The sequence below is a fragment of the Phoenix dactylifera genome, chromosome 11 (genome assembly GCF_009389715.1).
Source record: "Phoenix dactylifera cultivar Barhee BC4 chromosome 11, palm_55x_up_171113_PBpolish2nd_filt_p, whole genome shotgun sequence".
NCBI classification, from domain to species: domain Eukaryota; kingdom Viridiplantae; phylum Streptophyta; class Magnoliopsida; order Arecales; family Arecaceae; genus Phoenix; species Phoenix dactylifera.
Genome location: NC_052402.1, coordinates 19,302,784 through 19,328,618, shown reverse-complemented (window position 1 = coordinate 19,328,618; position 25,835 = coordinate 19,302,784). Strand labels below are relative to the sequence as shown.

At 36.1% G+C, this 25,835-nt stretch overlaps 1 protein-coding gene across 2 annotated transcripts; it reads left to right on the top strand.

Moving 5' to 3' along the window:
- Positions 1-11,022: 11,022 nt before the first annotated feature.
- Positions 11,023-25,263, top strand: LOC103719143 (potassium transporter 7-like). 2 transcript variants are annotated; one of them, XM_039131842.1, is made up of 11 exons: positions 11,023-11,148; positions 11,483-11,721; positions 12,130-12,358; positions 12,493-12,741; positions 12,926-12,976; positions 17,448-17,708; positions 20,543-20,595; positions 20,707-20,821; positions 21,063-21,317; positions 21,447-21,969; positions 24,578-24,876. In XM_039131842.1, the coding sequence occupies exons 1-11, from the start codon at positions 11,115-11,117 to the stop codon at positions 24,609-24,611; spliced, it is 2,043 nt and encodes a 680-aa protein (XP_038987770.1). In that variant the 5' UTR covers positions 11,023-11,114; the 3' UTR covers positions 24,612-24,876. The 2 variants fall into 2 exon arrangements, with proteins under 2 accessions (XP_038987770.1, XP_038987769.1); XM_039131841.1 differs by having other exon boundaries at positions 11,031-11,148; positions 24,738-25,263.
- Positions 25,264-25,835: the final 572 nt, after the last annotated feature.

Here is a 25,835-nt window from a genome sequence, read left to right as displayed (position 1 = left end):
ATCAAGTACATTTGTAGAAATCTCATTCTTTCTTGATTGATATCTAGGTTTGTCCTTCTCCGAGATCGTACTCTAATATGGGTACCATCCAATGCACCTAGACAATTCTACAATCCAAGTATGAATATAATATAGGCCAAAATATTGCCTTTAAAAATGCAAAATATTAACTCACCGAAAACCACATCCATTTCTCATCTATTGATCTTTCTGTGACAGACAGGGTCAGAATTCTTTAGTAAATATCTATAAAACCTCAAGATAGCATTCAAGACAGCATTAAAATACCTACTTACTGTCTCACCCGATCTACGAAAGTATAATTGCATAACCCTATTTATTGAGTGATGGCCTAGGGTGTGAAGGAATATTGCAATCATCTCTTTCACTTGAACATTTCTATTCCCCTCCAATTTACCAATCGATTTAAATATTTCAGAAAGCTTCCAAAATGCTTTGCTATCCATTCTAAGTTGATCAATACAAATTTGATCACTCTCCATTATCATAAGCCTAAGATTAGCTATTCTATTCATCACCCTCTCATCAAGTGTTCTATCAAAAACATACACCATTTTTCTAGAAATCCTAACATTTACTCGTGCCAAGGTTTCAAGAATCTTGGCCATCATTGACATTTTCATCAACCTCAACTCTGTGTATATCATCAAAATGGTAATTATCATCTTCTACTTTTTAGAAATAGATAAATGAGCCATAACTACTACAAGCAAGCAGAAAGAATCAAAGCCAAAGAATCATGATTAATCATAATTTAAAACTACAATTATATAAGATATTAGAAGATATAGGCCTAGGGTCCTCTCTCTCTCGGAAATAAGGAAGATGAAGGGAAGAGAAAGATGGAGAGAAGTGGGCGACGAGAGGCGAGAAGACGGCGAAATGGGCAACGGAAGGTGAAAAAACAGCGAAAGATGAGGATGGAGCTCAATGGAGGGAGGGTTTCGGCCATGGTTGGGCTCGGATCCGAGGTTTTTCTTGAGAAAAACTCCAGTCTCTCTCTCTTCTCTCTCGATTTTTCTTTTCTTGAGCTCGGGTTGATGACAAATGGATGAAGGGAGGGGAGAAGATAGCGATGGATGGCATTTTTTGGTTTCGGTTTCGGCGAGGTCTAGTTTTGGTTCCAGCGATGAATGGAGCTCAATGGATGGGTCGATGAGACGTGGACGAAGGGAGGGGAGAAGACGGCGATGGAGGAGGATGGAGCTCAATGGAGGGAGGGTTCCGGCGAGGTTTGATTTCAGATTCGAGGTTGACGGAGGGAGGGGAGAAGACGACGATGGAGGAGGATGGATCTCTCTCTCTTCTCTCTCGATTTTTCTTTGAGCACTTGCTGGCTCTCTCTCTCTAACGATTCTCGATGAGGGGAAGTGGAAGAGAGAAGAAGAGCAAGAAAAATCAGAAATCAAGGAAAAAAAACAAACGGGGCATCTCAATAATGTTGCAAACCTTAGAAATTTGGAAGTTCGGCGGAAAATCTTTCGTTGAAGAACAGCAATGGCGACAAGGCAATGTATTCGAGGACGACCACTTTGTAGACTGGGGCATCGGCGAGAAATCAAACTCCTTTGAGCCAGAGAAGATGAGAGATGCTGGGGCTTGAGTTAGTACAATGGAGGAGGGTTTGAGGGGAGGGATTGTGAAAGATGGATGGTCGGTGATAGCTGAAGGGCCTTTTTGAAAAAAATAAAAATATTTCGATTCTCGGATCATAAAAAAGTAACTTTTTCATGTTTCTCATAGAAAAGATTTTTTCATTAAATGTGGAAATCATATTTTTACGTAAATACAACTTTTCCGTCTTTCTCCTTTGAAAATAAACGTGGGAATCATATTTTCACGGAAATACAACTTTTCCGTCTCTCTCCTTTGAAAACTCCAACCAAATAAGAGGCATCTCTTTACTTTTCCATTGACCACACTTTTCTTCCTTCTTATTCTGCGAACCAAACGAGCCCTTGAATTCATTGACTTGGTTAGTGCCTTCATAAGTTACTTCCAACTTGTCCCAAATTTTTTAGCAGAATAATAAGTTAATATGCGATAAAACTCATTAGCATTTAGTGAGCAATAAAGAACATTTATGGACTTAGCAATTAGCTGTGCCATCTTTTTATCAAACTCACCCCATTCCCCTTCAAGTTTGGAAAGAGACACACCATCAATAATTTTTTTGGTTGTGTAAGGACCGCTAACTTTGACACTCCATATGTCATAGTATAGTCTTTGAACAAAGATGCGCATACGAGCTTTCCAATAAGTGTAGTTTGTGCTATTAAAAAGTAGAGGTCTGTTTATGGACTATCCCTTAGCAAGAAAGTCTCCAATTGGGGTTGCATAGTTGTTTGACTCTTTGATGGTTAGGTCAATGAGAGGTTTGAGTACTAGGCTCTAATACTACTTGTTGCCCAGCTTTGCAACCTAGAAGGAAGATGAATTAGGCTTCTTGTCCCCAAGATACCCTTCTCGAAAATTTTCATTATAATCTTTTCAAGATTACAATCTGATTGTTTTACCTAGGCTCACAATCAATCCAATTAATTTTTATAGACAATCAACCAAAACCAACACCAAGCCTATCTCTAAGCTCAACACAATCTAATTTACAATTTGGATGGACCTTTCTCTAAGTTTTAGTCTTTGAAACTTGTCATAACAGAGCATAGAAAGTAATGTGTAGACATAATAAAGTACAACTCTTGAACAATAAATACAAAGTAATAAATGAAGCATGGCTTAGTTTGTTAGCTTTGGTTGATCTTGAATATATTTCACCAACTCTCAATTGAAGAGAATATAATCTTTCAGCTCTCAGTAAATGCTCTCGAGTATTTTTCTCTTTGAAGCTTTCTTCTTTTTATTTTTTCTTCTTGCTCTTGCTTTTTGTTGATTTCTTTTTGCACCTATCGTTCTTTTTTTTTTTTCGGTGTTCCATTGCATTTATACCATTTGAAAGTGGTTGAAACACTCTCCTAGCCATTAGACAGGTTGAAAGAGCCATTGTGAGATAAAAATAGCTATTTTGATTTACAGAAAAACTATCTAGTATTGTCGTCAGTGCAGAGTGGTCGATTCGACATTTTCAAGGGGCGACTTGTGATCTTCAAGGGTCAACTTGAACTTGCTGTTGTTTTTTCTATGCTCTATTTTTCTTCTATGATTATTATGGAGTCGGCTCTCTCAATTCAAAGGTCGACTCGTTTGGTGATAGAGGTTGACTCGATATTTTTAAGGATCAATTCTTCAACAGACTGAGTTTTAATACTTTCTATTCTTTTACTGTGGTTGTTTAGGGGTCGACTCATTTGTTTCTGGGGTTGACTCTTGTTTGACTAGAATCAGCTGGTATTTTTTATGGGTAAACTCGTCAATGTGATGAAATTTCTAGCTCTCCATCTTTTTTTGTGGCCATTTAGGAGTCGACTTGCTTATTTCTGGGGTTGATTCGTGTTAGATTGGAGTCAGCTCTTATTCTTCATCGGTCGACTAGCTAATACAATGAATTTAACAGTTTTCTATCTATTTTTTGAGACTGTTCTGAGGTCGACACAATCTGCTGCAGTCGACTCATGAAAATAATTAGCTAGCGACAATGTGCCATGGTAGACTTGTTGCAAATTGAGAGTCGACTCTTAAAATAGCTTAGAATGAATTTTTCTATATTTGCATGCGAGCTTCTAAGGATTGCTTCAAAGTCTTTCTGGAGTTGTATTTCTTGGTGCAGAGCTTTAGATAAATAATTTTCATTGGACATTTACTGAAAGCTTTCTTCTTCGCTTTCTGAAATCAATCAAGCATACTCAAGGCAATATATTAATGATTCTTTTATTCAATTATTTTGCATTATCAAAATCAACCCTTTAAGGTCAACATCTTGGGCATTAGAGATTAAGGAAGGGAGAATAGACTTCATTCTATTAACAATGATTTTAGCCACAATTTTATAGAGTATTGAAAAGGCTAATTGTTCAGTAGTCATTAGTACCACTACATTCTATTTCTTAGGGATTGATATAATGAAAACTTTCTTCCACAAGACAAGCATAAAAGAAGCTCTTAATAAATCTTTACTAGCAAGGGTTACCTAGTTCTTGATGATAGGCTAGAACTTCTTAAAAATGAGCAGCTAAAAATCATTCAGCTCAGGGGCTTTATCAGAGTGTATGCTCTCCATTGCAATCTCAATCTCCTCTTTGGAATAGCCGATATAAGCTTTTTCATTCATATCATCATTAACTTTCAAAGTGACTAGAGGTAGTCAAAAACTAGTTTAGCCCTGTGCCATTGTCCATTTGCCCTTGAAATGATCCAACAGGGTTTGTTTGATTCCTTCAACATTATCTACTAACTTCCCATTCAGAGCTTGGAGAGTAGTGATTCTGTTCCTTCTTCTATGCAATATGGTTGATTGGTGAAGTCTCCCCCTTCACTATAAGAATTAGGGTTTTAATGATGAATTTTTAGTGAAGAAACACAAGTCTAGTTACTAAAACCCCATATTTAGTGTCAAAAATAAGATGTGGTCACAACAAACTAGTTTGGTCAATATTTTTAATAACGAAACGAGATGCCGTTACAAAATATTGTTGTTTTGTGACTATTTTTCATTTTGTCACAAAAAAGTCGTCACTAAATAGAGATTTATTAAGTTGAGAAAATAATTTTGGCTTGAAAATTGATTTTAGTCAACGCACTAATGATGATTTTATGATTCATCATTAAAATTTATGTCTTTAGTGATGATATTCTAAACCAGTTATTGTAGGTGTATACTTTTAATAACAAACTTATAGAGTGGTCACTAAAAGTTTATATCTTTAGTGATGAAAAATTTTGTTGTCACAATTTTGATGTTAAAATCAATATTAATCAACTCATTAATAACAATTTTATGACTCATCAGTAAAACTTATATTTGTAATGATGATAATTTAAAATAGTCACTGAAGATATATATTTTTTAGTCATGGGACCTTTAGTGACCGCCTAGCGACGAAATATTACTGGTCATTGAAAACTTTTAGCAATGAATTTAAAAAATTTGGTAACCAAATTTTTTGTTGCTAAAAATTTGGCATCCAATCCAGCTCCTCAATGGTTTCAGACGAAACCCTAGCTCCGCTGGTGGCCATCTTGAAAGGTCTTGGAAGGGGCTTCTAAAGCATCACTAGACATCTCATTTATATAATAGTGTAGACAGGGGAGGCTCAATACATTCTGGGGCCTAAGGCGAATCCAATGAACGAGGTCTCTTTTTTTTCATAATAATTTTTTTAATAAATATAAAATACTTAAAAAAATATATAAAAATAAATAGCTATCAAGTACATTATTTCAACAAAGATACATGAATCTAACAAAGATAGACAAGAACCCTTTTCAATTTAATATAATTTTTGAATGGAAGCACATAAAATAATTACTCTAAATGAAGGGCCATGAAACTGATTAAATAACTGAGATAATGCTTGGCAATACTGTTTACCATGTCAAGCAAGAGCCGAATAGGAAAAGGTCATCCTATGGCACTTCATGGTCAGGGTAAAGAAAACAATTTATCCATAAAGGAACCTCTCTATAAGAGAAAGTAGGGTCATTATGGGAAATTCACTCCATCTAATTAATAAGGCCCTGTTTGGGGGAGCTGTTAGTAGTAGAGCTTTTGGATGTAGAGCTGTTAGAAGTAGAGCTGTCTGAAGCAGAGCGTTTATAAAAAGCTGTTTGCTGTTTGGTAACTACATTTCTAAAGTGCTGTGGTACTTTAACATGTGTTTAGTAAACAAACTGAGAAAGTACTTTTGTGTGACAAAATGACCATAAAGGACATTACCAGTATTATACAACAGAGCATAATAAAATATAATATGTATTAATACATAAATATATGATATAGTATATTATTAATGTAATGTAATATAATATTATTATAATATAGTACTATAACATTATGTATTATAGAATAATAATTTAATATAATATTAAATTATTTAACATAACATATCAATATATTATGATATAATGTAATATAATATTATATTTATAGAATAATACAATAATAAATATATAAAATATTATAATTATTAGTGTAAATTAATTTTTCATCCTTCTAATAACCATTTATCTTTCTAATAAATTTTCTAGCTAGGTGATAAAATTGGTTAAATAATTACTAATATTATTTATTTATTTAGATTAGATTATTTGCCACTCACCCATTTTTTTTTTAATTTATTTATTTATTTATTTATTATTTTATTTCATTGAAATATAGAGGGGTCGCCGGTCATGGGTGGTGGCCGGCATGGTGGCTGCCACCATGGGCAACCACAAGCTCCCAAAACAAAAAAAAAAAGAAAAAAAAAAGAAGAGGATGAAGGAACAGTGACAGCGACGTTGAGAGGAAGAAGAAGAAAAAGAGGGAGAGGAAGGGGATGGGTGAGAGAGGAAGAGGCGGGATGAGGATTTTGGGGGAAAAAAATGAGATTTAAATGGAGTATTTTGGTCCAAAAAACAGCTTTCCGACAAAGCTGAAAACAACATTTTCGGAAAGCTCCAAATTGGAGCTTCTCCCCAAAAGCTGTTTTCAGCTTCCCACAAAAGCTGAAACAACTTTCCGAAAATTTTACCAAACACCATTTTTTATCTAAAAGTACTTTTGGAGGGCCAGAAAGTACTTTTTGGCCCTCCAAAAGCTCCCCCAAACAGGGCCTAAAAGTCCCATCCCACATCTCCCCTTCAAGTGAGAACCCAAGCGGCAACTGCAACATCACAGCAGAGCAGCCATTCAACCCCCTCCCTCCTTTTCTCTCTCTACCACCCAAGAGGGGAGAAGAAACCGAGAGGAGAAAACTAAAAGAATCTCCACCCTCCAAGAAGTCCATCTCCAATCCCCCTATTTTTCTTCCGGATGGCCCAGCTGGATCAGGAGTAATGTGAGGGAAGGAAAACCAAGACCAAAACCAAAAAAGAGAAGGGATGAAAGATAAGAGTGGTTTCAGGCGTGTATTAAGCCAACCAAATCCCTCCTCTCTCTCTCTCTCTCTCTCTCTCTCCCTCCCTCCCTCCCCCCACCCAAAACAAAACTACTGTCCCCAACTTCCCAAATTGCCCCTCTGCAGGCCATGAAACTCTCCACCACCCTTCTTCCATCAAGGGGGAAGACTCGTAGCCAGCTCCAAATCCCGTTTTATATGAGGCCTTTGCTTCCTTTTGGTCAGCCTCCGGGGGCCTTCCATTGGCCCGGGGCCTTAGGCGACCGCCTCGGTCGCCTAGGGCTCGGGCTGGCCCTGAGTGTAGATAATGTATACACTTTGAAGTTTCCACCTTAAAATGCAGCTATATATACTTTCTTTTTTGTTCATGATAGACATGCTATGAAGTTTTTATAAAAAAATGATGTGCTATGAATTTCTTTTTCCATTCTACATCCTACCTGATCAAATAAGATAGAAAGAGAGAGAGGAAATTGATTATATTACATGCATTACTATAAGTTTACCATCTATTTCTCTTGTCAATATCACACAGCAAGCTCCTTGTCTTGAACAAATGTTTTCAAATGCCTTTGTCTCGTTGATATTGAATCGATACAAAATAACTCCTTTCATCATGACATTGTCATGAGAGAGAAAAGAGGGAGGGGGTTGTGGAGGAAGGATAAAGTTAAATTAGTGTCTTCTTTACTCTCCATTTTAAAGGAATAAATATGGAGAAAGTGTAAAAGTAAATGATCATAACTAGGCTTTCCATATGAAAGCATAAATAGTGTAGATTCCTTGGAGTTTCCACCATCATATGCAACTGCATACTCTTATTTATTTGCTTTGCATGTTAGACGTGCTATGAATTTCTTATCACAAAAAAAAAGATGTGTTAATATTTGCATTTTCTATTCTATAGCCTATTTGATTGAATGAGAGAGAGAGAGAGAGAGAGAGAGAGAGAGAGAGAGAGAGAGGAAGTTTAATATCTTAGTCATAACTTTATGCTCGCCATGGCCATGAGGTACTTCTTTTTCAATATATCCTCTTGCTTTAACAGCCACATATATTTAGAAGACTATCATGACAGCTTCAAAATACTCAAGTAAATGATAACATGCTGCAACTCAAGTTCACATTAATTGAATACGTTGATAATTGGTTTGCAATATAACACGGGAGTATCTAGCTTGAAATCAAAAACTTTCAAATGATAATGAATACAGTGTATAGCTATAGAGGAGTCATGACTCAGGTCTTAACCACCTAGTTATAAGTGAAGTTTTTGTGGAACACTTCTAGCTTTCACATATTTAGGCAAATAATTTATTATTTAGCAAACAATAACTATAACAAAATAATATTGTTACTTTTCTACTACAATGAGTATGAACAATTGTTATAATAAATTTATTTCTTTCTCATTCTAGTCCATTATGGTTACATGCAAGTGATGTGCATTATTTTTCATGCAATAATAAATAACAGTTTCAAAGGATTCAATTAGCTAGCAATAACATCATTATTAACACATAGGGTTCAGAGGAGCAATAATCCTCTTCATTCATAACCTCTAACTTTTCTTCAAAGGTTGATTAATCGAGTTTAATTAACCATCACTAATTAGCATAATCCACTTAGACCCTGTTTGGGGGAGCTGTTGGCAGTAGAGCTGTTGGAAGTAGAGCTGTTAGAAGTAGAGCTGTTGGAAGTAGAGCTTTTATAAAAAGCTGTTTGCTGTTTGGTAACTACATTTCTAAAGTGTGATGCTTTAACATTTGTTTAGTAAACAAACTGAGAAAGTACTTTTGTATGACAAAATGACCATAAAGGACATTACTAGTATTATACAATAGTGCATTATAAAATATAATATATATTAATACATAAATATATGATATAGTATAATATTAATGTAATGTAACATAATATTATTATAATATAATACTATAACATTGTATACTATCGGATAATAATTTAATATAATATTAAATTATTTAACATGTCATAATATTATATTATATTATATTTATAGTATAATACAATAATAAATGTATAAAATATTATAATTATTAGTATAAATTAATTTTTCACTCTTTTGATGACCATTTATTTCTCTAACAAATTTTCTAGCTAGATAAAAAATTGGTTAAATAATTACTAATATTTTTATTTATTTATTTATTTATTATTTTATTTCATTGAAATATATTTATTTATTATTTTATTTATTTATTTATTCGTTCATTTATATACATATTTATTTATTTTTTTCTTTCCTTTTCTTTTTTTCTTCTCTTTTTTTTTCTTTTTTTTTCTTTTTTTTTCTTTTCTTTTTTCTTCTCTTCTTCTCCTTCCTTCCTCTCTTTCCTTCTTCTCCCGTGAGGCCGGCGGCACCGGAAGGGGGCCGAGCCGCGGCGGCCGCGGGAGGGGGACCGAGATGGCAGGCCGCGGTGGGCCGCAGTGGCCGCGGGAGGAGGCCCGAGAGGGGACTGGGATGGCGGGCCCCGACGACCGCGGGGGGAGGGGGGCTCGGGAGGGGGCCAGGACGGTGGGCCGTGGCGACCGCGGGGGAGGGAGGGCCTCAGGAAGGGGCTGGGACGGCGAGGCGCAGCGCCTGCCGGGGAGGCGACGGCCATGGTGGCCCCTTCCTCCCCTTATTTTTTTTTTTTGCTGTGGTGGGTCGCAGCGGCCGGGGCGACAGGCCGCAGCGGTGGCTGGGGAGCGCGGCCACGGGTGGTCGGCGTGGTGGCTGCCACCGTGGGCAGCCATGGGCTGCCTCCCAAAAAAAAAAAGGAGGGCCGGCGGCATTGAGGAGAAGGAGATAGAGAGGGAGAGAGAGAGAGGGGGGGGGGATGGTGAGCGAGAAAGAGGCGGTGAGATTGAGATTTTTGGGAGGAAAAAGAAACTTTTAAATGGGGGTATTTTGGTCAAAAATACAGCTTTCCGACAAAGCTGAAAACAACGTTTTCGGAAAGCCTCAAAATGAAGCTTCTGCCAAAAAGCTGTTTTCAGCTTCCCGCAAAAGCTGAAACAGCTTTTTGAAAATTTTACCAAACACAATTTTTTACCTAAAAGTATTTTTGGAGGGCCAGAAAGTGCTTTTTGGCCCTCCAAAAGTCCCCCCAAACAGGGTCTTACACTTTGGACTACTTGTTTGGCTTTTGGATTAATCAAACTTAGATACAAATACTTGTTATTAATGTACATGTAGCTGTTTTAATTCTTGAATGATCTACTAGCTTATTTGAATACTCCATTGAATAGGTACTTACTCTTTAATAATTAGTTAAAATGGTTATGCCCACTACACCCCTGACCTCTCAACCAAACCATTATTGACCATTATAATAGTTATAATGGCCATTATTTATCTCAAAGCACATTTTCAAAATTTTAATATTAAAATAATTATTGAAATATTGATTACGATCATAGTGTCATAATGAAAATAATAGTCAATAATGATAAAAATGGTGATATATTTTATTTTACATTATCTTAATATTTTTTTGAGCCATACAATCACTTTTGAAGGAATATTTAGGTAAAATTTAAATTTTTAAATACTATTTTATTTAAAATGTATAAGTGAAAAATGATGATCATTATTTACATTATAATAATCTATTACAATGAAAAAATAATGGAATATAATGAAAATATTTTTCCATGTTATTTATCTCAATAATTTAACAAGGGTGGTTGAAACCATTACAATGATTATTATGACACTATTATTTAAAACCGTGCCCCCACCTGAATAGTTTAATCTGATTAAAATTGAATAAAATTTGAGAGAGTGTTTTTTACTTTTTCTATAATTTTAAATTCTATTATTGGAGGTTTATTCAAGAGTCAAAAAAAATATTTGGCTGATGAAATTTAAATAAAACTGAAAAATAATCTCTTTTTTTTTCAAGTTTATTTACGTTCATAGCCTTATAGCGGCGGTCAATGTTTTAACTGTAACGGAGATACCCAAACCGTCATGACGGTCGATACTGGAAAACCAGAACATTGGACCCGTGGTTTCAGGGTTTCTTCGATTGTAATGCCAGCAAAATTCTTCTCCCCGTAGAGGGACTCCGTCGGTACAGTTCTCCATCGTCTATGGTTTCTAAGACTTATATCTCTCCGAAAATCGGTACAGTTCTCAATCGTCTATATTTTCCAAGATTTATTTCTCTCGAAAATCCGATCCCTTCATTCTTGATATTTTCCCGGTTTGCAAGCTCTCAGGGTTTCGCTCGCTGTTGTTCGATTCGGAGCCCATCGACATCGAATCACAAAACCCTTCTCCTTTTCCTTCACTCCTGATTGGATTCCCTTTTTGCTCGATTCCGATCTCTCGTTCGCTATCTTTTCGATCCTTTTTCTTGATTTCCCCTCTTCCAATCGTTTCTTGTGTTCAAGTTCCGGGTTTTGTTGTTTTAAAGGTTTTTCCTCGGAATAATTTGAGCCGGATTGGATGGTGGAAGGCTCAGAGAGGGAGAATGGGAACCTGGTGAAGATGGATTCCACGGAATCTCGGTGGGTCTTCCAGAACGACGAGGAGGACGGCTCGGAAGAAGAAGGGGAGGAATCATCGCATCGAACGAGTTACGAGTCAGAAGAAGAAGATAATGTGGAGCAGCGGCTGATTAGGACCGGTCCCCGGATCGATTCCTTTGACGTGGAGGCCCTCGAGGTCCCCGGAGCCCTCAGGAACGAGTACGAGGTATGATTAGGGCTTGCACTCTTTGTTAACGGGATCTTACTTTGTGTCAAATTGTGTATCTTGATTTATCCGATGTGCTGTCTTTACTTAATTTGATAGTTTATGGACAAAGAACCTTGAAAGATTGAATCTTGGTCAGCAAATTTGATTAGAGAATTGGATTTCTGCACTATTCTTTAGTCTAAACTATGTTTTGCTTCATAGTTCTTTTATTTTTTGGGTCACTGTTCGAAATTGGCAAGTATTACTTGTTTGGAATATTTATGCATCTCATGCTGCTCATATTTTTGAATGATTAATTTATGATCTCCTGAGTTCATGAAGTGTCACTTCTGTAAAATTTGAAGTCCTCAAAACTGTGTTGTTATGCAAATAAATTCTTTCTAAATTTTTTGTGCTAAATTGCAGGAGTTTAGTTTGGGCAGGAACATTGTACTTGCTGTCCAGACACTTGGAGTGGTATTTGGGGATGTCGGGACCAGCCCACTGTACACTTTTGATGTGATGTTCAACAAATATAGTATTAGTGTGAAAGAAGATGTTCTTGGAGCACTCTCTCTCGTTTTATATACTTTGATTCTGATACCTCTGGTGAAATATATCTTCATTGTTCTCTGGGGTAATGATGATGGCGAAGGTATGTAGGAGGTTGTAAATATTGACTTGCTTTTAGTCCCTAGTGTATTCAGATATTGCACTCAAAGAGTTTAACTTCGTGCCATTTTATTTCTCCTGCTTTCTTTTCATTTTTCTTCCTTTTTTTTTTTGCAGGGGGCACATTTGCTTTGTATTCATTGATATGCAGGAACACAAAGGCAAGTCTTCTCCCAAACCAGTTGCCTTCTGATGCTCGCATATCAAGTTTCCGGCTCAAAGTCCCATCACCAGAGCTTGAGAGGTCTCTAAAGATTAAGGAATGTCTTGAGACTTCATTAACATTGAAAAAGCTGCTTCTAATGCTGGTGCTCTTTGGCACGTCCATGGTCATAGCAGATGGAGTTGTCACCCCTGCAATGTCAGGTCTGATGATGTTTTACCTTGTGCTCTCATTGGTATAGATAAAAATGCTTCTCAACAAACTCTTGCTGAATATAATAACCTCAACCAGTTTTCTCAGCATAAGGAATCTGTAGAATATTCATTCTTTATCTATTTCTTTATCATTATTTATTCCTTTCATTTGTTTCCTTTTTGAACGTTACAGTCATGTCAGCTGTGAGTGGACTGAAGGTTGGAATAGCTAGTGTCGAACAAGGTAAACCTCTGATTTTAATTGCTGATATTAGAAAATCTGGGAATTCTTTCTTCCAGAATATTATGCTTAACCACCTTGTGAGACATTAGCATGTGATGCTCTTATTATTTCATTACAATTTTCTGTTATTAATTTAACACCAGATTCTTGTTTTACCACTCCATGCTTGCAGGAGATATCATGTTGCAGTTTATTTGTTAAACATGATCGTTTTGATGATTGAGTTGCAAAGGTATAGGAAGTAGTCTCAAGTACTTTCACAATCTGTATACTGGAAGGCTTTTGAAGCATGCCTTTACTTTATAAGAATCACTTTATTTTTGCATTTGATTAGTTACTGATACATGTATATTGTCACAAAAAGATGATGGTAAAACATGGGGAAGTTGATTCAATATATTCCTGTAAATTCCAAAATCTTCCTAGTCCTACGTACTAATCAAACTAGGATTCTTCTGACTCATATATACTAAAACCGGTATTCTGAATCAAGAAGAATATTTACCTTCCCAATCAAAAGGATTTCCTAACCAACTACTCATTCTTAGGTGTTTTGGACTTACTAAGATTTTCAAAACATTTTATTGGTTTTCAGTCTTTAAATAAGCTGTAAATAGATAACATAGATTAAAAATAATACATTCCTATATATATCACTTGCTTTTGCTTCATGAAGCTTGTTTCAAGATCATGTTGATGGAGACCGATACAAATCCTTTTTCTGATCAAATGTTTGATCTCGGTCCCTATGTAAGCTAGATCTACGTTGTAGTTGTAGTCTTTCATTGGTTCCGTTAAATAAAACAGTGGATGAATCATATTGAAGATGAATAAATTGTGTTATTTGACCATGTTCTTGCTCATCTGCTCTTTGATGGATGTAATTTGCAAGGTACTCTTGTGAATCGATCGCCTTATCTCCAATGAATGATTCATCCACTATCCTTGATTCTTCTACTGAATGATCTTCAAGTAGTTGATCTTTAGCTGATAGATCTTAACTTGTAGGATCCTGAAGTTCTGTGGCTTTGTTAGTAAGATCATTGAATCATTGGCTAATAGGTGTCTGTTTATTGGGCATTTAGTTGTTCAATTAATTGTGATTAAATTTGTCATTGACTAGCTTTGTAACAAAAATGAGTGTTCAAATGCCATATTGGTCTACTTTATGTCATCATTTGCCCAAACACTAGCCTCCTCTTGAATAGCCAATATGGGACACTGAGAATTACTTTAAGATGTGAGACTTTCTGTAGCTCTTTTTTTGATGGCATGAATTGATTGATCCAAGCATCTGAGTTGTGGCCTTCCAAGTACTCCACATGGTTAACCATGCTTGTTTTGCCATGGATATGATGTAAATTGCCCGAGAAAGGAATCTATCAGCCTTTTAGATCTTGCATGTGGATAACTACAGTCCTTTACACCAATGTTACTGCTTACATTATAAATATAAATGCTTTGCTGATCTTAACATTGTCCTGGATTTATTCTTTTGTTGTAGCAGATTATCGGCTACTCATAATATGATTACTTTCACTCTACTAGTGGTCATGGTTATAAATGATTAAAGGTAGGGGTGGCAATACATGACTTGACCTCCCAACCCAACACAATTCCAACCCAAGATAAGTAGGTTTGGGTCATAAACAGGTTGGCCTGACCTAACCAATTTATTAAATGGGTTGGTTTCAGGTAGAGTTCTGCCCTGTTTAATAATTGGGTTAAGTGTGGTTGACCCATTAATGACCCATTCATGACCCATTTACCTTTGTTGAATTGGGTTCATAGATGACTGTCGACCTGACCTATTTCCTTTAACAGCCAAAAAAAGTCAGGTGGGTCACTTGTTTATTTAATGGGTCAGATAGAGGTTTTAATTGTCGACCTGCTTAATAAACAGGTTGTGTTCAGATTGGCAGTTACTCTCTAAAACCTGCATCTCAACCCAGCCCAAATCTGACCCTACCCAACCTATTGCCGCCTCTAAGTGAAGGATATTTTCCAGTAGTCCTACAAGTTGAAAGAACGTTTCCTCAAGGACATGGATTTGCATTTATGTGAGTTGTGCGCTGGTCCACTTTGTACTTTGCTCTTCTGTTTTTTTCTTTAATTTGCATTTTCTAGGTTTTCTATTTTTTATTTTCATTTAGGCATAGATACATGATGCTGTAAGATGTCTCTCAGAGTCTGCACTGTGGATTCACTATTTGTTTTTAGGGTTAACCTGTCTATAAATTTTCTCAATGAACTCAGCTATGGGATCTCCCTTTTTCATCAAAATACCATTGTCAAAGTTGTTCTGTTCTCAAAAACATACTGTGGGGATCATTGCTTGATCTGATTTAAATGCTGGAATGAATGATGTGGCAAATATTTGTTAAATTTTCTCTATTTAGCATAGTCTTATGGTTGAAGATTTGGTAAAAGTTAGGTGAGGATGAATTAGTTTGGGTAGGAAGATCAAAGTGCTATGCTGAAATCTCTCCTGCGGGTTTTGATGCTTTGGTATTTTTAGTCTACTTATTATATTATGTTTTCAAAGGTAAAAGTCTGCACAAGACCAATTTTGAGTTAAATAGAAAAACAAAAACAGTTCTGATCTGATGGTGGGATTTTGAAGTTAAGAATATTCAGAGGTCATGAGCTGAGGATTACCTCAGTGGTAATACTCCCCTCACTTAGAACTGGATATTCGGGGTTCAAGTCTTGACTCCCTCTCTTCAAGATTTCTCTGACCCTAGTAATTTAATATAGGTGGGACTCCCTCTCTTTCCCCAAAAACAGAAGCTATCCCAAAAAAAGAATATGTGGAAGTCAATGTTATAATCTGAATGGGGATGTTATATGGGAGAGGAATAGAGATCAGAGTCTTCACAAGAGAACATTTGTTACAGTATATGCAGTGGCCTGACTTCAAATTAAATAGAAAGGGAATGTGTATTGGATGTGTTCTTGACCTTAAAGTTCATATCAGTATTCTGACCTCATGCTTTCTTATATTGTTTAACTTAGTTGCATAGGACAGGTCTGAGAGTTGTGCTCACAATCATGTGGAAACACTGAAGCTTGAAAATGTTGTATTAATTTTGCTTGTTCAGTCAAAAAATCAGGAGAATACAGATAGAGTATATGGAATGTAAATTTAGTGAGAATGGAAATGAAGATGAGATTATAATTAAGATTGATGGACAAAAGATACCACAAGTGATCAGTTCTGTTATTTAGGATCTATTATACAAAATAATGGAGAGATAGACGAAGATATTGGTAAGAGAATTAGAGCTGAAATGGAGAGATGTAGCTGGAATATTATGTGATTGGCATATACCTTGGAGACTTAAGCAAATATCCTATAGAATAGTGATAAAGCATGCTATATTGTATGGCTCGCATTGCTTGCAATAAAGAGAGATCACAAAAGCAAGTTGGATGCGGCAAAACTGAGAATGTTAAGATGGATATATGGTAAAACTAGAAAGGATAGATGGAGAAATGAATATGTTATAGGAACTATACAAGTTGCATAAATTAAGGACAGGATAAAGTGGTGGAAAATCGATTGAGATGATATGGACATGTACAACGAAGAGGCTTTGGTAAGAAGAGGTATTTTAGTTTGTGTTGAAGGCTGTAAGGAAACGAGGAGAAGACCTAATGTAACATGGCTGGAGGTTGTGAAGAAAGATATGAAGAAGCTTAGAATAACATGAAAGGTGGGCTCAAAATAGGAATACTTGTAAATAAGGATTCAAAAGGTCAACCTTAAATAGTTGGAAAAAAGTTGGATTGTTTTGGTTATGGTTATAGTTATGGCTTGTTCACTAGAAAATAAACAAGTATTAAACATTTATAGACTTATTTAGATGAATTCATGCTACCATGTTTGAAATTCTGTATCATATAAATATAGACCATATCCCTCAACTATCAATTTCATGAATAATATGTCATAGTTGAAGGAAAAGAATCTGTCTTTTCAAGACATACTTATACTCTTATTCTTCACATTGGCTTTTTTCCAGGAAGGTGAGCCTGTCTAGCAGCATTTTTTTGCTCAAGGATTGTCGAACCGGTACTGGGTGCCGTACCAGTTGGCGCCAGTCCAGTTCAGTATCGGTTCGGACCGGTCCGAACTGGTTGCCAAATATGCCACAGCGCGCGCTGTGGTCAAAAATGCCACAGCACGCGCTGTGGCAAATCTAATCGGACTCGGTGCGAACCGACCGGTTCGCACCGAGTCCTGGCTGAACCGGACGGAATCGGTTCCATTCGGTTTGCTCTTATACCGGCTGGTTTCGGTACGGGCTGGTTCAACATTCTTTACTTTTGCTTGATCATTATGCCATCAACTTTTGACGTATGTAATGGAAACTGAATTGTAAAATAGTGTTTTATTTTATTTATGTATCTCCTCTGTCAGGTTGTACTGCTGCACTTATTTATTTCAGTTTTCCTGTTATTATTGCAGATGAAGTGGTGATGATTTCGGTTGCATTTCTTATAGTCTTGTTCAGTGTACAGAGGTTTGGCACGAGCAAAGTGGGGCTTGTAGTGGGCCCTGCTTTGTTCATATGGTTTTGCTCTCTTGGGGGCATTGGGATCTACAACCTCCTTAAATATGGCACTAAAGTTTTGAGGGCATTTAACCCTGTTTACATTTATCATTTTTTTAAGAGAAATCCCACTCAGGCTTGGATGTCTCTTGGGGGTTGTCTTCTATGTGCAACAGGTAAGGATGCAATTCAGTATCGGTTAGGTCATTTTAGAAATAATTCTATTAGGTACTATCTGAACAATTGGAATGTGCTGTGCGGGGTGCAGGTGGGTGGCATGCTATTTTTTCTTCCCTACGATTTAACCATATATTGGAAAAGTGCTATTTTATCATGCTTCAAGTCAGTGGCTTAGCAATACTGAGTGAATATGTATCTTATAGAATAGTAATGTTGTTGCTTGAAGTTCAATTGTTCACCCAAATACTCTTAAAATAAAATAAACTGTGGAGGTTATCCATTGTTATGTTGAAGTCCACTTCTTTTCTATAATCCAATAAAAACATGTATGTTGTTTCTATGAAGATCCATGATATGCATGCATGTCAAATGCAAAAGTTATGAGATTGCTGTTGGCATCTATTTATTCCACATTCTTTTCCTTTTTGCTTATTTTATTATTGTAAAATGAATATACAATTTAGGAAGTAGGAAACTGCATGCTGGTTATAGTTTACTGTTCCAGGATTTTATATAAATAGATATGTAAGTATTAGACATAAGAGATCAAGAGGTCTAAAGGGACTAAAGTTGGGACTTCTAGCGTTTTGGGTTGCTGGAGAGAACAGGGATGTTATCTTCCCTAAAATTTCTGGAGGTAATGCCATCAAGTTTGCAGGACAACAATCGATATGCATCACAAATGCTGATAGAGTTATTTTTGAAATTTTCATCTTGAAGTAAAATTTTCTAGTGCTTTTACTTCTATGTGTGAGTTACTTTGATTATTGTGGAACTATCTTCATATAATATAATTTGAACACTGATCATCCTGTGAGCGATTTTAAATTAAAACTGTAAGATGTTGCTCAGATCAGAAGTTTTGATGAACCTTATTTTGCATCTCTACAAGAAATTGTGTCAAGGTAGGATATAAAAGCTCTTTCATTAGTGCCATGTCATAAATTGGCTAAAACAAAAATAAGTTTGTTCTCACTATCAATGAGCGAGACGAGAAATAACTTTTTGAAACATACAAGAGCCATCAAGATTGCAGGACAACAATCAGTATATATCACAAATGCTGATAGAAATTTTATTGAAATTTCCAATTTAATTCTAAATTAAATGATAAAAGTTCTAGTTCTTTTACTTTTATGACTGAGTTACTTTGATTGTTTTAGAACTATCTTCATATCATATAACTTGAACACTGATTATCCTATTAGCAGTTTTAAATCAGAACTGTAAGACTTCGATCAGATCTGAAGCTTGACGAACCTTATTATGCATCTCTGTGAGAAATTGTATTAAGGTAGGATATAGAAACTCTATGTCATTAGTTCCATGCCATAAATTGGTTAAAACAAAAATAAGTTTGTTCTCACCATTGGTGACTGAGACCAGAAGTAACCCTTTAGGGCTCCATCGTGATAATCTAGTGGCAGAAAGAAGTATAAGAAATGAAGAAATATATGTAAATGAAGAAAGAATAGGTTGTTCTTGTGGACCTTGTAACATTTACTCTGATACCATTTATAACTCTACATCTCTATGATAGTATAAAATGCATTGCACTATGCAATGGGAAGAGAAGATGAAAATTATGGGATCTTAGAGCATATAGGGGTACAATGAGAAGATGATGATGATAAAAAAGATGAGGAAAGGACAAAGTGCATACATCTGTAAGAAAATAAAGAGAGAGAGAGAGAGACTAAATGGTCATACTCTAATATATAATGTACTTTATCATTCTAATAGTTACTGCTTGATTACATAATCGAGGATCCAACACACCATACTTGAATCTTCTTACAAGGAACAAAAACACATGCAGGAAAATGCATATGAGAACTAGAACCTAGATGCTAGCTTTTAGCAAAAGGGTTGATGAGACTATGATCTTTTGAACTGTGATGATTTTTAACATAATCTAACAAAAATAAAAGGTAACAGGTTAAGAAGTTTCTGGATTGGCAATTTTCGAAAAATATAGACAACTAGTTGAGTCATCATCACCCACATTACCTAAGAGTCATCAATTATGGTTGAAGAATTGTAATCATTTTGAAGCATTCTCAATACCATGAGAGTAAGGGAGAAACAGCTTTCCAAATTTATAAATTAATATGTGTAAATCAAAGTAAAATAAATGCCTATTGCATTTTTGTACAAACTCTTAAACCAAAATAAAAATCAATCACTATAGGATTCAAAATACTTCAAGTTAATATTATAACAAAGTAGATATCCTTCATATAGTTCGTTTTTGATTAAAGACTCCTTATTTGATCAAACTAGGGGATGCAGATAGCTTCGATGAAAATTTAAATTAAACTAACCTTAGATGTCGCTTGAATGCCCTATTCAAATAATTAACATTACATGAATATGAAAATTATGTGCAAGAAGAAACTGAAATGGCTTGCCTGCCTTTAAGTTCTGTATAGGAGGATTGTTCAATAGTATCTATACCAAGGTTGCTATGTCAGTGTGTACCGCTTCATACTCGGCATGTACCGTATTGTACCGACGCCAATTTGAGACATGGTATGGAGGGCGTACCGAGTCTCTATGCGCCAAACCAACCCCTATACTAGGCATACCAACATTGTATCAACATGGTACCGGTATGAGGTTTGGTACCGAGATGGCGAATCTTGATCCAAACAATTAACATTGCATTAATATGAAAATTATGTGCTAGAAGAAATTGGCTTATTGCCAGCTATTAAGCCCCTATACTTTAGTAGGATTCTTCCATAGCTCCTCCATTGCAGGTTAATTAATTATGTTTATTCACTATGATGAAGTATGACTGTCACTTACATTGTTGGTCACATTTCAGGGTCTGAGGCAATGTTTGCTGATCTTTGCTACTTCTCTGTTAGGTCAGTTCAGGTAAAGGCGTAGCTAAAGTTACTTATTATCTTCTTCTGGTGTTCCTTCCATAATTGTTTGAAATCTTGTTTACTTTTCACACACTCAGATTGATTTAACTATCTATTTCAGTTCACCTTTATGTTTCTGGTTCTGCCTTGCCTTCTGCTGGGATACCTTGGTCAGGCTGCATTTCTTATGGAAAATTTAACTGAAAATCAGCAGATCTTCTTTTCATCGATTCCAAGTAAGCTAGATTGATCCATTTCTTTTCTTTTCTTTCTTTTCTTTCCTCAAGCGACTATTTTTATTTACAATTTTGATCTGTCATACAATTTGTGGTTATATATGAACTATTATCATAACTTACTTAAACATAAAAAATGCTTGTGAGGTCTAAATCCTCTCACTCTAGAGGTTTCTGGTTGTCTTTTACTTTTGTGGTTTAATAGATACTTAGAAGAAGACTATGTGATGTGTAATTGCAGGTGCAGCTTTCTGGCCAGTCTTCTTCATAGCCAATATAGCTGCATTGATTGCAAGCCGAGCAATGACAACAGCAACATTTTCATGCATAAAGCAATCAATAGCTCTTGGTTGCTTTCCACGCCTAAAAATTATTCACACGTCTAGGAAGTTCATGGGCCAGATATATATTCCAGTGATAAACTGGTTTTTGCTGGTTTCCTGCCTGGCATTTGTTGGCACCTTTGGTAGCATCAATGAGATTGGCAATGCATATGGTATTTAAAATCAGACTGAACTTCGCCCCTATCCAAAGGAATGTTATCTTTTTCTTACACAAACTACTATTATTGTCTTTTATGCATTCATATGCCTTATGTTCCTCTGATATTGGATCTGTCCTGCAGGCATTGCCGAGCTTGGAGTGATGATGATGACTACAGTCTTAGTAACTATGATTATGCTTCTGATATGGCAGATTAACATCATAATTGTGTTATGCTTTCTCACCTTCTTTCTAGGGGTGGAATTACTTTTCTTCTCTTCAGTTTTGGGCAGTGTGGAAGATGGAAGCTGGGTCTTATTGGTCTTTGCAGCAGTATTGTTTATGATTATGTATATATGGAATTATGGCAGCAAGCTGAAATATGAAACTGAAGTAAAACAGAAGCTTTCAATGGATTTGATGATGGAGTTGGGCTGCAACCTTGGTACCATTAGAGCTCCTGGAATTGGCTTGGTTTACAATGAGCTGGTGAAAGGAATCCCTGCAATCCTTGGTCACTTTCTGACCACCTTGCCAGCAATTCATTCGATGATCATATTTGTGTGCATAAAGTATGTGCCAGTTCCTGTGGTGCCTCAGAATGAAAGGTTTCTCTTTCGGCGGGTCTGCCCGAAAAGCTATCACATGTTTCGTTGCATTGCTAGGTATGCTGAACTTCTAATCTTTAGAAATGGCAATTTTGGTAACAACTTTTTAAAGCATATAGAGCAGTTATAACATTCTCTTCAGAAACTTGTTGAAACACTATATTTTGTTAATTTCAGTATCTGCTATCTTATAATATATTTGTCAAATAACATTTTTGAATTGTTACCTGACCTGGTTACTGTACAAAAATTTTCATGGATCACCAAACGTTTCCTTTCTTATATTGGTTTCTTTGCCTTTTATGAATATCAAAAAGGATTATCATGCACATCATACATCAGTCTTCAACAGACGTGCTTAGCACCCAAAAAAAGGGTACAGTATATAAATATTTATCACCAAAAATCAGGCGACGTTATCATGTGCATGATTAGTGAATGATGACAGCCTTTTCATGGAGCCACACACGACCCTTTTAGTTATGGTTTCTTTCAGATTCGATTAGATTAAGTCTGAGGTCTGGCTGGTTCTTATTATCTATAGATGCATCAGCCATCAATAATATGTATTTACTATAAGCATAAAAAAACAAGAAAAGTAAATAAGTATTTATCACCAAAAATCAATGGATATGATTGTGTGCACAATTAGAGAATGCTGACAGCCTTTGCACATGGCCACACAACCATATCTAGTGTCCCTTCTAGGTATCAATAGTTCTCAGAGTTGGTTAGATTGTCCGACGTCCGGCTGTTTCATATGTAGCGGACTTATTTCCTATTTTGTATCCAAAAATCTTCAGGGATCTTGTTACTAATCTATAAGCTTAGCTAGCAGGCAACATGAGCCCCTTAAAGACTAAATATGGTAATGCAGTGGCTCTGCCGTGAGGTTACAAAGAAAAGTTGTGAAAGAAAAATTATGTTTGCTCCCTTCCCCCATCTTTTCACTAACTTGGCCTCTCATCTTTACCATCTCTCTGATTTTTCCTAAGCTGGTACATATATCTTCTGCTTCTCCATCTTTCTTTCCTACCTTTGTCTTGTTTCTTGAACTTTATTCCTCTTTCTTCTGCAAATAAAAATCCAAAAATAGATTAAGTTGGGTACAGAAAGGAAAGATAGCTTTTAGCCCTCTGCAAGCAGCCATTTACAATCAAGGCCTTATCAGATTTTGGCAAACATAAGTGAAGATGAAAATACCGCACGGTATATAATAATCTTAGACAGCAGATAAATGTCCTGACAAAATTTTCTTTAAAAAATTGCAGAAAGTTGCAAATTTCAAGAAAAACTGAAAATAACTAAAATTGGGTCATTATGCATCTTTGTGTATTATTAATATGCATTCAATATAACTTTCTAGTTGATACATTGCCCATGGATGCATAACATATGATATACTGATTAACAGATACCCTCGGATTGCTCCACAAGAGCAAACTGTCTGTTTATTGACAGAACATACTAAGCCCAGCTGTCTGAAACAACTAACTCATCAATTGTAACCCCTTGATGCATTTGACATTGTCTTTTGGAATGGTTGTAGCTTGTTTTGAGAATGATTAATAATTCTGATGCAGCCTGAAGAATGAAGAATAATTTGATCACCAGGATTAAACTTCGAAGAAAATTCAACCCTTCAGAGTTCATACAATAAATTAGAAGCATATATAGGACATGACTGTTAATAAGGGTGTTAAGCCCAGTACAAAATTATACTAGAAATAGGACCCAATATAAAGGAAACATGCTAGAATTTTTCAACAACAAATATAGAAACCTGGCTACACCCTGTGCTGCATCACTCCAGGCTACTATTTTTGTATCATTTATTTCTAAATCCAAAAATTTATCATAACTGACCTTAGGGTGCAGCATTTGCCTGATTCCATTTCTATGTACCCATTAGCCTGCGGTACTGGTAAATATCTTGTTTCCTGAGTCAGCCAGCTGCACTGGTAAATATCTTGTATCCTGAGTGAGTTGTTTTAGGTGAGTAAATTGATGTAACATTAAACTAACCACCAAGTGGTTCAAATACAAGCTAGAAATTTGTTCACATTCATATTTGACATAATCTAGTTTTCTGCTTGCAAAATTGGCATTACTCTTCTAAATATTATGAAGTTCTGGGGCCTCTGAAACTGGTCATTTATATTATTATTAATTAGAAAGTTGATAGATCTAATTTTTTTATGACTGTAATTGTAAGCATGAAACCTTGTGCCATGATCCAGTATTTGTTTTCTGGATCCACATTAGCCCATCATTTTGATAATGAGTGACCTCAGTTGTTTCCACCAACCTTTTACATATTCTTTCCAACAGCTCCTGTTATGCTATCTATCATCCCCACCTCTTTCTAGACTGTCTATACATATTTAGGGCACCTCATATTCTCATTCGTGTGATCAGTTGTCTTCTCCTCCTTAATTGGTGTAATCCTTACGTGTCCTCTGTAATACCCCTTAATAAGTTTTTGCTTTCTAGTTTTCCAAATATTAATTGGTATTGTCATTTCTACTTCATTCAGTTTGTTTTCTTAGACTGTCAATGCTGATAAACTTGGTTGTAGATTGAAAAATTTATTGCATTCCTTGGCTCTTCTGGATATGCATACACTACTAACTCTACTTTTATATTGATGAACTATATGAGGCAGTTTTTCTGCAGTATCAAGCAAATGTCTTGGTTGAATGGTTATGCAGTGTTAAATTCACTCACTGCATGGAGCATGATATTTGTACTCATGCCATTGTGCAGAAGCACATGATGTTCAAGACCTTTCTGTGAACTTATTCCAGAATGGTTGCTTGATTTAGGTATGGCTACAAGGATGTACGCAAAGAGCATCACCAGACGTTTGAACAACTTCTAATTGAGAGTCTTGAGAAATTTATACGTCGAGAAGCCCAAGAACGTTCCTTAGAGAGCGATGAGGATGATGACACAGATGCGGAAGAAGAGCAAACATTTTCCAGAGTTCTTGTAGCTCCCAATGGCAGTGTGTATTCTCTCGGTGTTCCACTCCTTGCTGATTATAGCTGCATTCAAAAGCCAAGCTCGGAAGCAAGCACTTCCTTTGATGAACCTTATGGTGAAGCACAGTCAGATTCAGAACAGAGCCTTGAGCGGGAACTATCATTCATACACAAGGCTAAAGAGTCGGGGGTTGTTTACCTTCTCGGACATGGTGACATAAGAGCTAGAAAGGACTCCTGGTTTATTAAGAAGCTGGTTATAAATTACTTTTATGCATTCCTGAGAAAAAATTGCAGAAGAGGGATCGCAACATTAAGTGTTCCCCACACAAATTTGATGCAGGTAGGCATGACTTACATGGTGTGAAGGTTTTTATTGCTGCCTTTTCACTTGAATTACTAACAGGCGGTCAGATACACAAGGCCTTCAGTGGGATTCAGGGGTGGTTTCATTTTTAGATCTTTGGAACTAAACAAGAAATGAAGTTTGCTCCATTGGAAGAGGGGAATACAGAGAGCTTATCATATCTATCTCTGAAGGTATAAGGCAAAGAGAACCCTGTGTATTTCACAATGGTATGTTGATCTTATTGCATCAACTTTTCTTTCTGTAGCATGTTTTCTTCCTTCTGTCTTCAAGAAAGAGCCATCTATGGACGGCTGAATTTACATGTGTTAGGGTGCAGTATCTGTGGTTGTGGACTGCTTTTGATGATTTTTTGTGAAGCAGCAAGAACATTGTTCATTAATTCATTTACCACCATAAAGGCTTATGAATGATTTTATTTTCCTCCACTATATTTATGGAATAAGTTCTATTCGTTATATGAATGCCCTGATTTAGACCTGGCAGTTGTATTTGCTGAACATTTACTAGTGTTCTAGCTTAACAATGCATCATGAGGATTATGTAGTCCATCAGTTCGGTGACGCAATGTG

What these genes read in the sequence shown, in the direction of transcription:
- LOC103719143 (XM_039131841.1), top strand. Translation starts at nt 11,115, where the DNA reads ATGGTTTCTAAGACTTATATCTCTCCGAAAATCG. An exon ending in TGTCACCCCTGCAATGTCAG is followed by an intron (nt 12,742 to 12,925) that starts GTCTGATGATGT and finishes TGAACGTTACAG; the next exon opens with TCATGTCAGCTGTGAGTGGA. An exon ending in ATGTTTCGTTGCATTGCTAG is followed by an intron (nt 21,970 to 24,737) that starts GTATGCTGAACT and finishes TGCTTGATTTAG; the next exon opens with GTATGGCTACAAGGATGTAC.